Source organism: Corylus avellana, chromosome 9 (assembly GCF_965113065.1).
Source record: "Corylus avellana chromosome 9, dhCorAvel1.hap1.2, whole genome shotgun sequence".
Lineage (NCBI taxonomy): Eukaryota > Viridiplantae > Streptophyta > Magnoliopsida > Fagales > Betulaceae > Corylus > Corylus avellana.
The window spans coordinates 18,488,309-18,500,887 of NC_142498.1; the positions used below are offsets into that span (position 1 = coordinate 18,488,309).

Genomic DNA, 12,579 nt, shown 5'->3' on the forward strand with positions numbered 1-12,579 from the left:
AAGAGATCATGAGAGCATTCTCATTCAGCTAGTCGGGATGTTAAATAGGAGCAAAAAAACAGTTATATCTACTTATTGGAAAAACATTTTGTAAGTTTCTATAATACTCACCAGATTTAAAAATAAACCATATTTTAATCTTTAACATTATCTCTCCTCTCAATAAAGAATAAAGAAATTATTAAAAATTAATATTTAAATAGGCGAGTGAAAGTATATAGTTGAGATAAAAAAAAAAAAAAAAAAAAGTAATTTTTTAATTAAAATAAAAAGTAAATTTGTTGAGTAGGATATAAATGCTCTAAAGAGTACCGTTATACACACTTTCACTTCCCCACACTTAATCACTTATTTTCCCATACTTATATGTGCTAATGGTGACTTTAAAAATAAAAATAATGTGTAACATTACTCGATTTAAATTACCTCCATGTACACTGTGATGTAAGGAATTAGGATTATCTTCAGTTCGTTTAAACTTGATAATATCTAGTTAGTTATTTTGGAGGGGTATTTTTGTTTTATATCAAAATGTGAATAGACAAAAATATCCATTCAATATAACTAACTGAATGTATCCGGTTCATTTATTCCGTGATGTAAGTATATGATGGAAATTAGATTTTTATATCTTTATTTAAAGCAGTTATTATTCTTAATAATCTAATTGCTGCATCATTATCATTATTATTATTTCACATACAATTGATCAAATTAAAAATCCAAGGAACTATTTAGCCACGGAAAAGTTCAGTGGCAACGTTTAGGCCCCTGGGATCTTATTCCGTGCAGAAATGGGCAGCAATTTTTTGAGGAGCTTCAGTAGGTGGAGCAGCCTCCGAGTGAACGAGACAAGATTGTTCATCGCCCATGTCGGAATTTTCACGGCCGAAGCTCAATGCGTCTCAAAACAGCAACAGTGGCGAGCCTATGCTCGATTTCCTACTCAACTCAGCAAAACCAGAGGTCCCAACACGTCATCATCGCCTTCGTCTTCGTCTTCATCCCATTCTTCTTATACAAAGGCTGCTTTTGTGGGATGGTATTTGGGCAAGCTTGAATCTTGGCCGCTTATCACGAAATGCATCTCATCTTCTCTTATTTATACAGCTGCAGACTTGACTTCCCAAGTAAAAACTCTAAACTTGCAGTCTTTTTATTTTATCTTTGAAAGTTTTCTAGCGAGTTCCTTTTTTGAAATTCATGATAGGAATGATATGACTATTGTGTTGTTATTCCTCTCTAACATGGATTCTTGAGCTGATATAATGGCATGCACATTAACTGCGTATTGAGCTCAATTTTGGGGTCTTTTTGTTTCATGAAAAGGTACTGCGATAGGTTATAAGGGTGGACACTTCTCATTCGAAGGGTTAAGAGATTACTCCTTATCGGCTTAAGCTCTTAAGGGGTGATTTAGAGGGAGGACAGGGAATAATAGGATCCTCTACTTTTCAAATGAAATATAAATTTAAGAGATATGCTTTTCTTCATTCTGCCCACCATCTTCTCACCATCTCTTCTCTCTCTTCTCTCTTTTTTTTTTTTTTTTTTTTTAAATAATAATAATAATCAAGATGAAAAGGTGAAGAGATGGTGAGGAGATGGTGGGTAGAATGCATTGTAGCATTCCTCTAAATTTAATGTCAGGATTTAAAGTTGTTCTATCTAACGGTGCAGATGCCACGTTATTTAGATTTTTTAAAAGACATGCCAGGGGTGTAGTGGGGACTACGATTGGTTGGCTCCTCTTCCTTCAACTGTTTCTCATGGTTAAGTTCTTTAGAATTCTCCTACCTTTTTAGACCCAATAGTTGGTGCTTCAAATAGTTTCAATTTAGGCCCACATATTATTCCTCCAATTCACTGGGTCAGCAATTTGTTTGAGCATTGTCGTGAACTGTACTTGATCATTCATCATAGTTTGCAAATATGGTATCTTAAGTGTAACCTAGGACTGTCCACCGATCCCCCGGTTCGGGTGTGGGATGGCGATGAGGAGGAGGATCAGAAGTTGGCGTTGCTGAATGAGGTGAAAGAGAATTTTCTACAGGAGATAAAGGTCGTGCAGCTTAGGACTAAGGGAAAGAGAGAGCTGTTATATTTAGAACTACGGTATTGCTAGCGGGCCTTCTCGGAGAAGGAAGGGCAAGACCATTGTGCTGTAGCGCCCTGTGTGGGTTTTAAGGTCTGTTGGGTGATTCTGTGGGGCTTTTTTTTGGGTTAACCTGGCTTCTTTGGGTGTTTGTTTTTGAGGGATTTGGGGTGGGTTTGTTGGGTTTCTTTTGTTGGATTTTGGGTGGGTTTTTTCTTTTTCTAGTTAGGTGTTTCCGCTTGTATACTTTCAGTGTACATAGGGGCGCCTTACGCTTTTAATAAAACTTGATTATTACTTATAAAACAAAAAAAATTGTATACATGACATGACTTCCTCTATGGGATATGATGGGCAACAGACATGGGATTAGACTTTCACTTATTAAATGAAATAAACCCTCCCCTTTTCCAACAGAAACGTAATATAGAATGTTCTGGCAGAAATGGACTGTGGAAGTTTATTGGTGATAATATGGAGCTGCATAGTGTACGCAGGTTCATAATCAATTTTAGTGGTTTTAGTTGGAAGTCTATATTGATCGTGTGTTACCAAAGCATTAGATGTATAACTCTTGTATTTCTTTGTTGGAGGAGAAATTATTCTCTTGTTGCTCGATTCTGCTTTCATGAAAATCAGCGCATCAGTAGGACAGTTTGGGTGCTACAATTGTGTTGTGTGATGTACATTGACTTTTTTGCCTCTGTCCGCATTCCCTTACCTCCGTCATTTCTTTCCAGGTTCCAACTCTCATAGTCATTCATAATATCTGGTGCATATAGGTGAAATGGAGCTTCATCAAGTTTTCCCCATGTTAAAAGTATTCAGCTTCTTTTTCCTCTGCTCGGAGCTCTAGAACTTTATGGATGTCAGTCATATTTTTTTTGTTTGCTTGAGTCTTGAACTTTACTATCTCATTAAAACCAGAATATCCATTTAAGGGTTTACCTCTAGTCAAATACTTATAGTTTATAGAAATGCTAAAAGGATCCTTTATTTTTTTATTAAAGTTAAAATTTGTTCTGCCGATACTTTCCCCATTTTCTATTAAAAGAAAATGATGTCAAAACTATCTTACATTTTGAATACTTCTAACTTTTCTTTAGTATTAAATCCATAAACTGCAATCACTTATTTCTTTCCTCTACATAGGATTTTGGGAATTTGGGAAGGATGGTTTGGTTTGTTTATGAGTTCAAGGGTTTTTTTCTTTAACTTAAAAAAAGTCAGTATCTTCAGAGGCAAGTCTATCTAGTTCATCCAGTACTTGTACTGGTTACAACTAACCAAATCATGAACTTGAGTCATGTTTCTGTTTATACACTTTTAACCGTTATAACATTAATTATGTAATCTTACCTATAGGTTTCTTTACTTTCTTTATAAGTAAACAAGATATTATTCAAAAGAGCAAAAGGCACAACTCAAGTACATAGAATGTATACAAGAGAAACACCTAGCTAGAGAGTGAAAAAAGGTTGAGAAAATCATGAAAACTAAGCACATTAAGATCCAGAAGAGTTGTCCAGTGGAAAAGAGTTTTTAAAAAGAAAGACAATAGTTCAACCACTGGCCTCTTATGGTCCTTAAAACATTTATCATTCCTTTTCATCCAAAAACACCACAAAAGATAGGACGGAAGCATCTTCCACACTACTGTACTACAAGATCTACTACTCTTTTAGGCATAATCCAAGCTAACCCAATACGACTGAAAATAGCATTCTATAAGGCACCGGCAATTTTAATCATCAAAAAATAAGGCATCGACAATTTCACAATGGAGTAGAAGATGATCCATAAACTTCCCACTCTTCCTACACACATACAACATCAATCAACTACAATGACATGTCGTTTTCTAAGATTATCAATGATGAGGGTATTCGCTAGGAAAATTGTCCAAGCAAAAAATGTCGCTCTCGAGGGGGCTTTATTCTGCCAAATACACTTTCAAGGGAAGGGAGTGCTCTTATGAGATACAAGGACATTATAGAAAGATTTAACGGTAAGCATCCCTCTCTTGGAAGCTGCCTAGCGAAGCTTGTCTTCCCCTTCCCATCTCAATCTAAGGGAGTACAACAAGTTAAAGAACGAAGCAAAGGCATCGTGAGCCTCCCTGAGAAAGCATATTCTAGTGATGTGAATCAATAGATAACTCCCGAATAATCTACCATAGAAGCATCCTTAGTGCGCAAGCAATACTATACAAAACTGGAAAAGCTTCCTTCAAGGCCAAATCCCCACGCCACAAGTCATGCCAGAGTTTAATCTTAGAGTCATCTCTCACCTCAAATTTGGTATGAATAGAGAATCCCCCCAACCTCTCCTAATATATTTTCATAACCCCACCCCATGCTACACATGGGTCTCATTTGAACACTACCCACCCCACATGTTGCCATATCTAGTATGCACTATGACTCTCCACAAGGCCCCTCTCTCATGCAAATGGCGCCAAAGCCACCTCCCCAAAAGAGCACGGTTGAACAAAAGCAAGTTTCGGACCCCCCAACCCTCCCTAAAAAATCGGGGAATAAACCTTGGACCAGCCTACCGGGTGAAATTTGAAATTTTCACCTAGTCCACCCCATAAGAAATCCTGCTTTAATTTCTCTATACAATTAGCAACACCAGCAGGTAGAGGAAAAAGAGACATGTAATACTTGGGTAAATCGGATAGAATACTTTTGATATTCTATCCACACCACCCAAGGCACATTCATCCTTCTCAAGGGATAGATTTCTTTACTAGAAGTTAATAAGGAAGTGTATCTGCATAAAAGAGAGAATATATTCTGTCTTCCATCACTCCTATCTTTCTTTCTCATCTTTGTTTATTTAAATCCTTTTTCTTGGCTTTTAAAAAATTGCTTGAGATCTGATAAAAAATTGCAATGTAATGTCTATGATGTTATATCACAGACTTGGGGTCAAATACTGCTTCACAGGGAGTGCTGGATTTAATAGATGGGATTTAGCTACCTCTTATTGTAATGCCATTGACCCAAGTACCTTCAATGAGACAAAAGAATAAAACATAATAAGTCAGCGACTTGACCAGCACTCTCTTGGTGTTTGTGTAGGCTTCTGTTTTCTATGATTGCTGTGGCGCTAGTGGTAGTATGTGAGAAAGCAGTGGGCAACTTAATTAATTGTTTTGTTCAAGTATTCTTTAGCTCAATAGTCTTTTGATATATTTGGTTCTGATTCTGGTTCTAAATTACTACATTTTCTGATATATGTTTGGCAGCCTATAGTTTTCCTCAGCTTGTAATGGTCAACTGATTATGAGAAACATGTTTTTTAGATGATTACTCTACCACCTTCAGCTTCTTTTGACAAAGTAAGGACATTCCGCATGGCTGCATTCGGCTTGCTAATTTTAGGGCCAAGTCAGCATCTGTGGTTTAATTTTTTGTCAAAGATTTTACCAGAGCGTGATATGCTGACAACCTTGAAGAAAATTTTCATGGGACAAGCTATTTATGGACCTTCAATCGCCACTGTTTTCTTCTCCTATAATGCAGGTTTACAAGGTAAACAAAATTTTTGCAGTGAGTAAAGTTTTTGGACCCTTTATCATTACTAGTTTATGACCACCTCCAGATATAGCAAGTACCAAGTTTTCTGGTTTTACTGTGGTAAATTTGGTTATACCTCTGTTGTCTTACTGAGTTACCATCATGATGCCAAACTTAGGTGAAAGTGGTCAAGAGACTGTTGCAAGATTGAAGCGTGATTTGCTGCCAACATTAAAAAACGGTGTTTTGTTCTGGCCGATCTGCGATTTTGTTACATTCAAATTTGTACCTGTTCATCTACAGGTATGTTTAGATCACTTAGCCCCCTTTTTCAAGAGTCTTTTGGAAAATTATATTTCAATTTTTGTAACTTTATTGTGTTTGAATTAACAGCTTTAGTTTTGGACATCCACCAAAAAAACCTTTTACATTTGGACTTAGCTCAAAGCTATTTGGCTTACAATTTTTTTCTCTTCTAATATATGTTTGTAGCCATTGGTGAACAGTTCCTGTTCATATGTATGGACAATTTACTTGACATACATGGCGGGCTTAAAAAAAGCAAGCACAAATTAGTGTTAGGGTTTTGACTTCTGCTCATGTAGAGTGATACCCATCATCAGTTACCAAGGGAAGAGAAGAAGTTTTGTTGGTCACAGTCACACTATTCAGGTTTAAATTTGCCAAAATTGCATGCCCACTTTCATTGTTCAAATTCTTGTAGTTCTACAGAATTATGTTTTTTTTTTTTTTTTTTTTAACTTGTTTAACATTTCTGTACGCAATTCTTTTTACTGCCCTTGAAATTGAAATTAGTTGGCTGTAGATTGGGAAATATTTAATTTTATAATCATTCCATATTTTGATAAGAAACTAACGTGGATTATAATCATTCTTTGCTTGTTCTTGTTCACTTCAATTATAGTAATGGGATGGGAGATGGGAGATGAGTCGCTTTTATCATTTGCTTTTTCTTTTTTTTTTTTTGGGAAAAAGAATGCAAGAGCGGAGGGTCGGCATGAGAGCGACGGAGAGGGATAAGGATTTACAATAATTATGTATTTGAATTGTTAGTAATTTAGACAATTGTGGGAGGGGCTAACAGAGGTCAACGTTAATAATAAAAAGATTGAAGAAATGACTCTCTCCATAGTGGCAAGAAGCTTCCCCAAGCGGCGAAGATCCGACAACGAGGCTTCATGATCATTAGAATTTTGATGAGCAATGAAATCTCAATATAATCTTATAATTTCTTCAACTCGATTTCAATATTACGTAAGTGAAAGTGATGTTCGAAATCTCTTTTGGTACTTGAAGAGCCTCTATTCTCTTACCTTCTATGGTAAAGACAGAGTTAAGAGTCATTGTGAATTTGTGAGGGTTCGACTTTTCTTCCTTTTCACTACCAATCACGTTTATTTTCTTTTTTTTTTTATAGAAAAAATGAATAAGGGAAAATGATTACATAGAGGATCTTTTCCATTTTTTATCCGGATGGAAGGGAGAATAGGAAATCTTGTGGTAATACTTCTAAAAGCAATATGAGAAGCGGCTCATTTGGCTAAAGCATGTGTACGAAAATTGGCACATCAAGACACTTTCAAAGCATTTCAACTTTAAAATGAAGATAAAACTAAACAAACATCAGCAATATAATTAGCAAAAGTCCGAGAGGACAAAATGAGTGTTGTTAATGGCCAGTACCACTAAAAGAGAATCTCCTTTCAATGATAGACAATTGCAGCCCAAAGAAGCTGCCAAGCGGACAACCAATGACTTGTAGGCAAATATTGTTGGCAGTTCCCATCTAGTAGTATTCAATTGTAATTCGACCATAAAGGAGCAATTCATTCAATCCCATATTCGAACTGGGTTTGGTCACTTGACGTGATAGCTAGCTTTGATACCAAAACCGACATAAAGCTTGGGTGAAACTCACACTTGAAAACTTGTTTGCAAAAAGAATGTGCCAAATAGCTTATATACACATGGTTATTATTAGATTTAACTCACATGGGACACAAGATTCATAATAGAAAAAAAGATGCTAACCTATAGCACTCGTTCCAGCTACACCTATAAAGAAAATAACCTTTAAAACGAGAGTTATTCAATATATCTTACTTGATGCGAATCTTTTACGGGTCAAATTTATTATTTGTCTTACTGTTCACATACAATGCATGAACTCACAAATTAAAAAGCTCTTCTCTGTTACCACAAGGGTGGTGGTTGAGTTGGTAGAACAATTCCTTTCATCCTAGTGGTCGCGTGTTCGAATCCGCTTGCGGTAGTAGATGCGTAAACCAGATGTTACTTTGAAGAGGCCCTACTGGCTCACACCTTTGTGGGGTTGTGGTGACGGACTCGCCTTCCCAAGCAGTAGCTATGGCTCAAACCGGACATTCCACAGCGGGTGAGAACCCCGATGGTAACGTCCAAGGGGGGAAACTACACTGGTCGCCCCTTCCCACCTTTTAATTAGAAAAAAAAAAAAAAAAAAAAAAAAAAAAAAAAAAAGCTCTTCTCTGTTATCTATGAGGCTTAAAAGAGTCTCTTAAGAATTTTTACACTTTAAATTTTGGGATTATTGATGTAGAGTTTCTCTTCTAGAGTTCTAAAATGTGAGAAATTCTAATAGAGAGCAACTCAAGATAGTAGAGGCTCATTTTAATTCAAATTGAGAAGTCCTAACTAGAGTCTCACATCCTATTAGAGAGAAACTTAGCAACTTTTGAATAATTAAAAATAATAATAATTAATTCCAATCAATCGATTGAAAAAGTCGTGGCATTTTTGAGAAATTAAGGCAAAAGAAAAACTTGTGATTAGGAGTAATGCTAAGGTTCTGCTTGGTAAAGAGAATTGTGTAGTGAATGAGTAGTGTTATACACCATATTGGGTAAACAGTATTCACTCACGTTGGGTTATGTGGCATTCATAACTTAAAAGAAAAAGATAAAAATATTGAAAACAATGAATTTTTTAAAACTATTGACCCGGCGTGAGTGCTGTTAACTTATGCTGGTGTGGTGTATTACACTATTTACATTGAATTTTTATTTGAATAGTAATAAGAAGTGATTGTATAAAGAAGTTTTGATTTTTTTTAGAGATAAGTGAAAAAGTTATGTTTTGTAGTTGGTTATTTATTAGAATAGTAATAATAAAAAGTTATTGATATGATATAAAAAGTAATAATATTTTGAAGTTGACTTTTTATAGAAATTTTGGATTGTTAGCCAAGCGGAGCCAGCATATCGTTTGTGTCATTTTAAATTAATGTGATTTTTAAAATTATTATTAAATTTTTGATAGAATGACATTAAATTTTGAAAAAAAATTATCTTTTTTAGCATTAATGTCTGAATAATACATGACACAAACGATATGTCACTATAAATAGCGTCGATTTAATTTGGCTGGTGGTGGTGCAACGTCCTACCAATCAATTACCATAAATTGATTGGTTTGATTGGTAAAACGTCAACTGTCAACTGTCAATTGTCATGCCTAAAAACGAAATTAAAATTACTACTATTTCACAATTTTGAATTTCATAACCAAATACGTGGTGGGTGACCGGCTGGGGCGCCGCCGCCATCGGCCCATCTTCATGAGTGGACCCATATTATATAGTGCATGACCACGCGTGCTCTCCTACACCGCTCATATATGCAATATATTTATTCCGACCATCCACTCTTTGACATAACACGTGTCCCTCGAAGCATAAATATCTTCACGAGCCTCGTAAGCACCCCACGAGCGGGAACTTCGCCTTCGACGCGAATCGCGATATAAGCATTGGATCGTACACGTGGCGTGCGTGGACAACACGATTGCGTCATCTGGGATACGTGAGCCAGTAGTTTTTTCAGCGACCGAGATCTCCAACTGGGAGAGAAAGTCAAGAGAGAAAGAGAGAGAGAGAGAGTTATTCGTATTATATATTCTGATTTTGTACTCATTTTATATGTTTTTTTTTTTAAATATCGTAAGGATTTAAGATATTTGTGGATCTGTTCAGACTCTTGAGTATTTGTAGATTTGCCGCTTCGGAGATCTCTCCTCCTCGCATTGTATTGGAAAGTTCTTGGTAGAATGGAGTGGTGGGATACTGTGACTTGTCCCCTGGGACGAGTCTGGAGCGGCATGGCCACGCGTCTCCGGCTTCGCAAAAGCGGTAAGTGACTGCCGTCCGATCATCGTACTTTTAAGTTATTTACGTTAACAGGGTGTTCTTCTTCATGCGCTTGAACAGAATCATTCCCGAAACGAATGATTTTGTGATGGCTTTGATTGTCACGAGACTCACGACAAGTGTCGGTGTGTTGTTGAAACTGTCGGTGCACAGGAACTGTTCCTTGTTCTTTATGTTCTTTCGGTAAAATTTAGCTTAATAGAAGTGCTGTCTGCGGGCTATTAAGCTGCATTCTCACAATTTAGAGTGGTTATTGTGTTAGGGATTGTGTTTTGATTTTTTTGTTCAGTAGAATTCGCTTCATTTGTGTATAATGATGTAGTTGATTGCACGGCTAACCTCAAATCATGAATGCCTGCAAAAGAGATAGGAAGTAAGTTTGAAGGCTTGCTGGTTTGCCGGCGGGATAGCTCCGATGTTTACATTATCTAGGCTAGCAGCTAGTCTTTTTTTTTTTGTGCGAAGGGAATGCTTGCTAGGGGAAAGGGAGAATGCCCTAGCAGTAGGGTGTTGAATGTGTGTACCTAGAGTGGTTGCCTTCCCTTTTTTTGATGGAAGTGTTTTTCCTCTTCTATGGCCTTTAGCCAAAGTGTCATCCTTTGGCGGGAATTGAGATACCCTAGAATTCTCCTTAAATTTGAGATTCTCAATTTTATAAATTTCAGCCGTCCATCTCATCTAAACGTCTAAAATAAGTTATATTTCAGAATTTAATGAGGAAACTACTAGGTGACAAAAATTTAATAAGGTAGTTTCGTCATTAAAGTCTGAAATATGGCTTATTTTAAACACTTATATGATATAGACGGTTGAGATTTATGAATTTTATAATATCAAATTTAAAATGAATTTTAGGGAATCTCAATCCCTTTAGCAGGGCCTGATCCTGGACAGGCGTGGCATTCAATTCACGTCCTAGGCTGTGTAGTGGCACCGAAATCCAACCGCTTACCATTGTCGTGTAGTGTCATGTGCCCTTTAGCTGGTAAGGAAGTTGCATGATTCCTTGTTAACAGGATAGTTGGGATGGGGTGGCAGGGCATTTATCCTCTGTTTCACACTCCCTATAATGATCTGAGCGACCAGCTAATAGGTTTACGCGGCCCTTCGTGGTTTGTCGGCCCAAGTCTGCGTTCTTACTTCGGTGTTGGTCGGGTGGATATTTGGTATATCAGTGGAAATGGGAAGGCTGGTGTGGCTGCCATTATGGTTGTTCTCACCCACTTGGATTTTACAAGAGAGTGACAATTTGGTTTTTAATTTTACAAGTAAAGGAAAGCATAGCCTTCTAGCTCTGTTTTTGTTAGGCACTAGGGTGTGCAGGAAAGAACACTTGTGATGGCAGTGTGTCAATTGGGAACATAGTCAAGGTAGAGTACTTTTAAGGCATTCCATATGACAATATTGTTTCCTATTGGGCACAGAATTTAAACCAAAAACTTGTTCTGGTTCATGTTGGTGGTGCACATAATATAACTTTACAGAACACTATCTAGCTGGTTAAGATTGACAATATAGTTTTTTTTGATAAGTGTAAGATTGACAATATAGTATAACAGTTATAAAAAAAAATGTTGCCTGTGCAGCTGTTAGTTTGACCAATTCTAAATCAGTGGATTGTATTCCCTAAATTGATCCATTTCGATGAAATAGTTTCGAACTTTCTTCTTCTTTGGTAGCACATTTAAGAAATTAATTGACAAAGTTCAATTGGTTATTAAACACCAAAGATCTGTTAGTAATGAATTGCAAAGCAAGTTATTTTGCTATCAATTATTGCTGTTGTTGTAACACTCAAGCGTTGTATCACCCTTTTGACTGTATATCAGTGCTAATGTGTGGAAAATGAACAGGGCAATTGAGGCTGCGACATGATGTGAGGGCTTGTGAATATGAGGATGTGCATGTGATGTGGGAGATGCTCAAGAGAAATAAAACAAAGCCATCAACAGAAAGAAGCAAGAAGAGATTCTTTTTGAATTTCTTTGATTGGGGGTGTACTCCGTATCTTTGCCGCAGCTTTTGATCATGCACTTGTTGTGTCTGAACGTGTGGATGTGGATTTTGTGCCATCAACAATAAAAGATGTCGAAGCCCTCCGTATATAACATGGTCTCTTCTCCTTAATCATGTCAGCTCTCTGTAGATATGAACTGCCTACCAATTCGACATGAACCACCTCTTCTCTCCATGTTTTTTCCTATGTGGATTGAACTATTATATGCATATGTACTGATGCTTCATATTTTAGTATGAATGGCGCCTTCTAGTTCTGTTTTTGACAATCCTCTTTTGTTTCTCGGTTATGTTGATAGTTCACATGCAAAAGATATTTAGACAGACGATTGGATCATGCTTCAATTATGCACAACTGCCTTATAATTTACTAGAAGCTGCCTGAATGAAACATCATGTGAAATTAAAAGAGGTTGAAACAAGAGATATTAACATTGTTAATTTTTAAACTTTGATGACCATTTATACTTTGGAAGGTGTTAAGTATAGTTTTTTTTTTTTTTTAAAAAAAAAAAAGAAAGTATTATGATATGACATAAAGATGAAAGTAAGTCGGTGTATTTTATGTTTTGGGTTGTTTATTAATATTTAACATATTTTATGTTTTGGGTTGTTTATTAATATTTTGTTTTGTCAAACAAAGCTGGTGTTTCTTACTGTCCCATGATTTCTTTACCCTTTTTTTTGAATATAAAGCTAGTCCATTTTCAAGAATTTGCTCCTAAAAATGTGTTTCGATT

The 12,579-nt window shown here is 36.4% G+C and overlaps 2 protein-coding genes across 2 annotated transcripts; both read left to right on the plus strand.

Annotated features, from left to right (window-relative positions):
* The first annotated feature begins 747 nt into the window (after window positions 1–747).
* LOC132189966 (uncharacterized) lies at window positions 748–6,446 on the plus strand. Its single transcript, XM_088510697.1, has 4 exons — window positions 748–1,130; window positions 5,406–5,634; window positions 5,798–5,922; window positions 6,112–6,446. Exons 1-4 carry the CDS (start codon window positions 795–797, stop codon window positions 6,193–6,195), a joined length of 774 nt encoding a protein of 257 aa, XP_088366823.1. The 5' UTR covers window positions 748–794; the 3' UTR covers window positions 6,196–6,446.
* A 2,914-nt stretch (window positions 6,447–9,360) lies between these two features.
* Window positions 9,361–12,108, plus strand: LOC148583901 (uncharacterized). Its single transcript, XM_088510604.1, has 2 exons — window positions 9,361–9,805; window positions 11,677–12,108. The coding sequence occupies exons 1-2, from the start codon at window positions 9,724–9,726 to the stop codon at window positions 11,847–11,849; spliced, it is 255 nt and encodes an 84-aa protein (XP_088366730.1). The 5' UTR covers window positions 9,361–9,723; the 3' UTR covers window positions 11,850–12,108.
* Window positions 12,109–12,579: the final 471 nt, after the last annotated feature.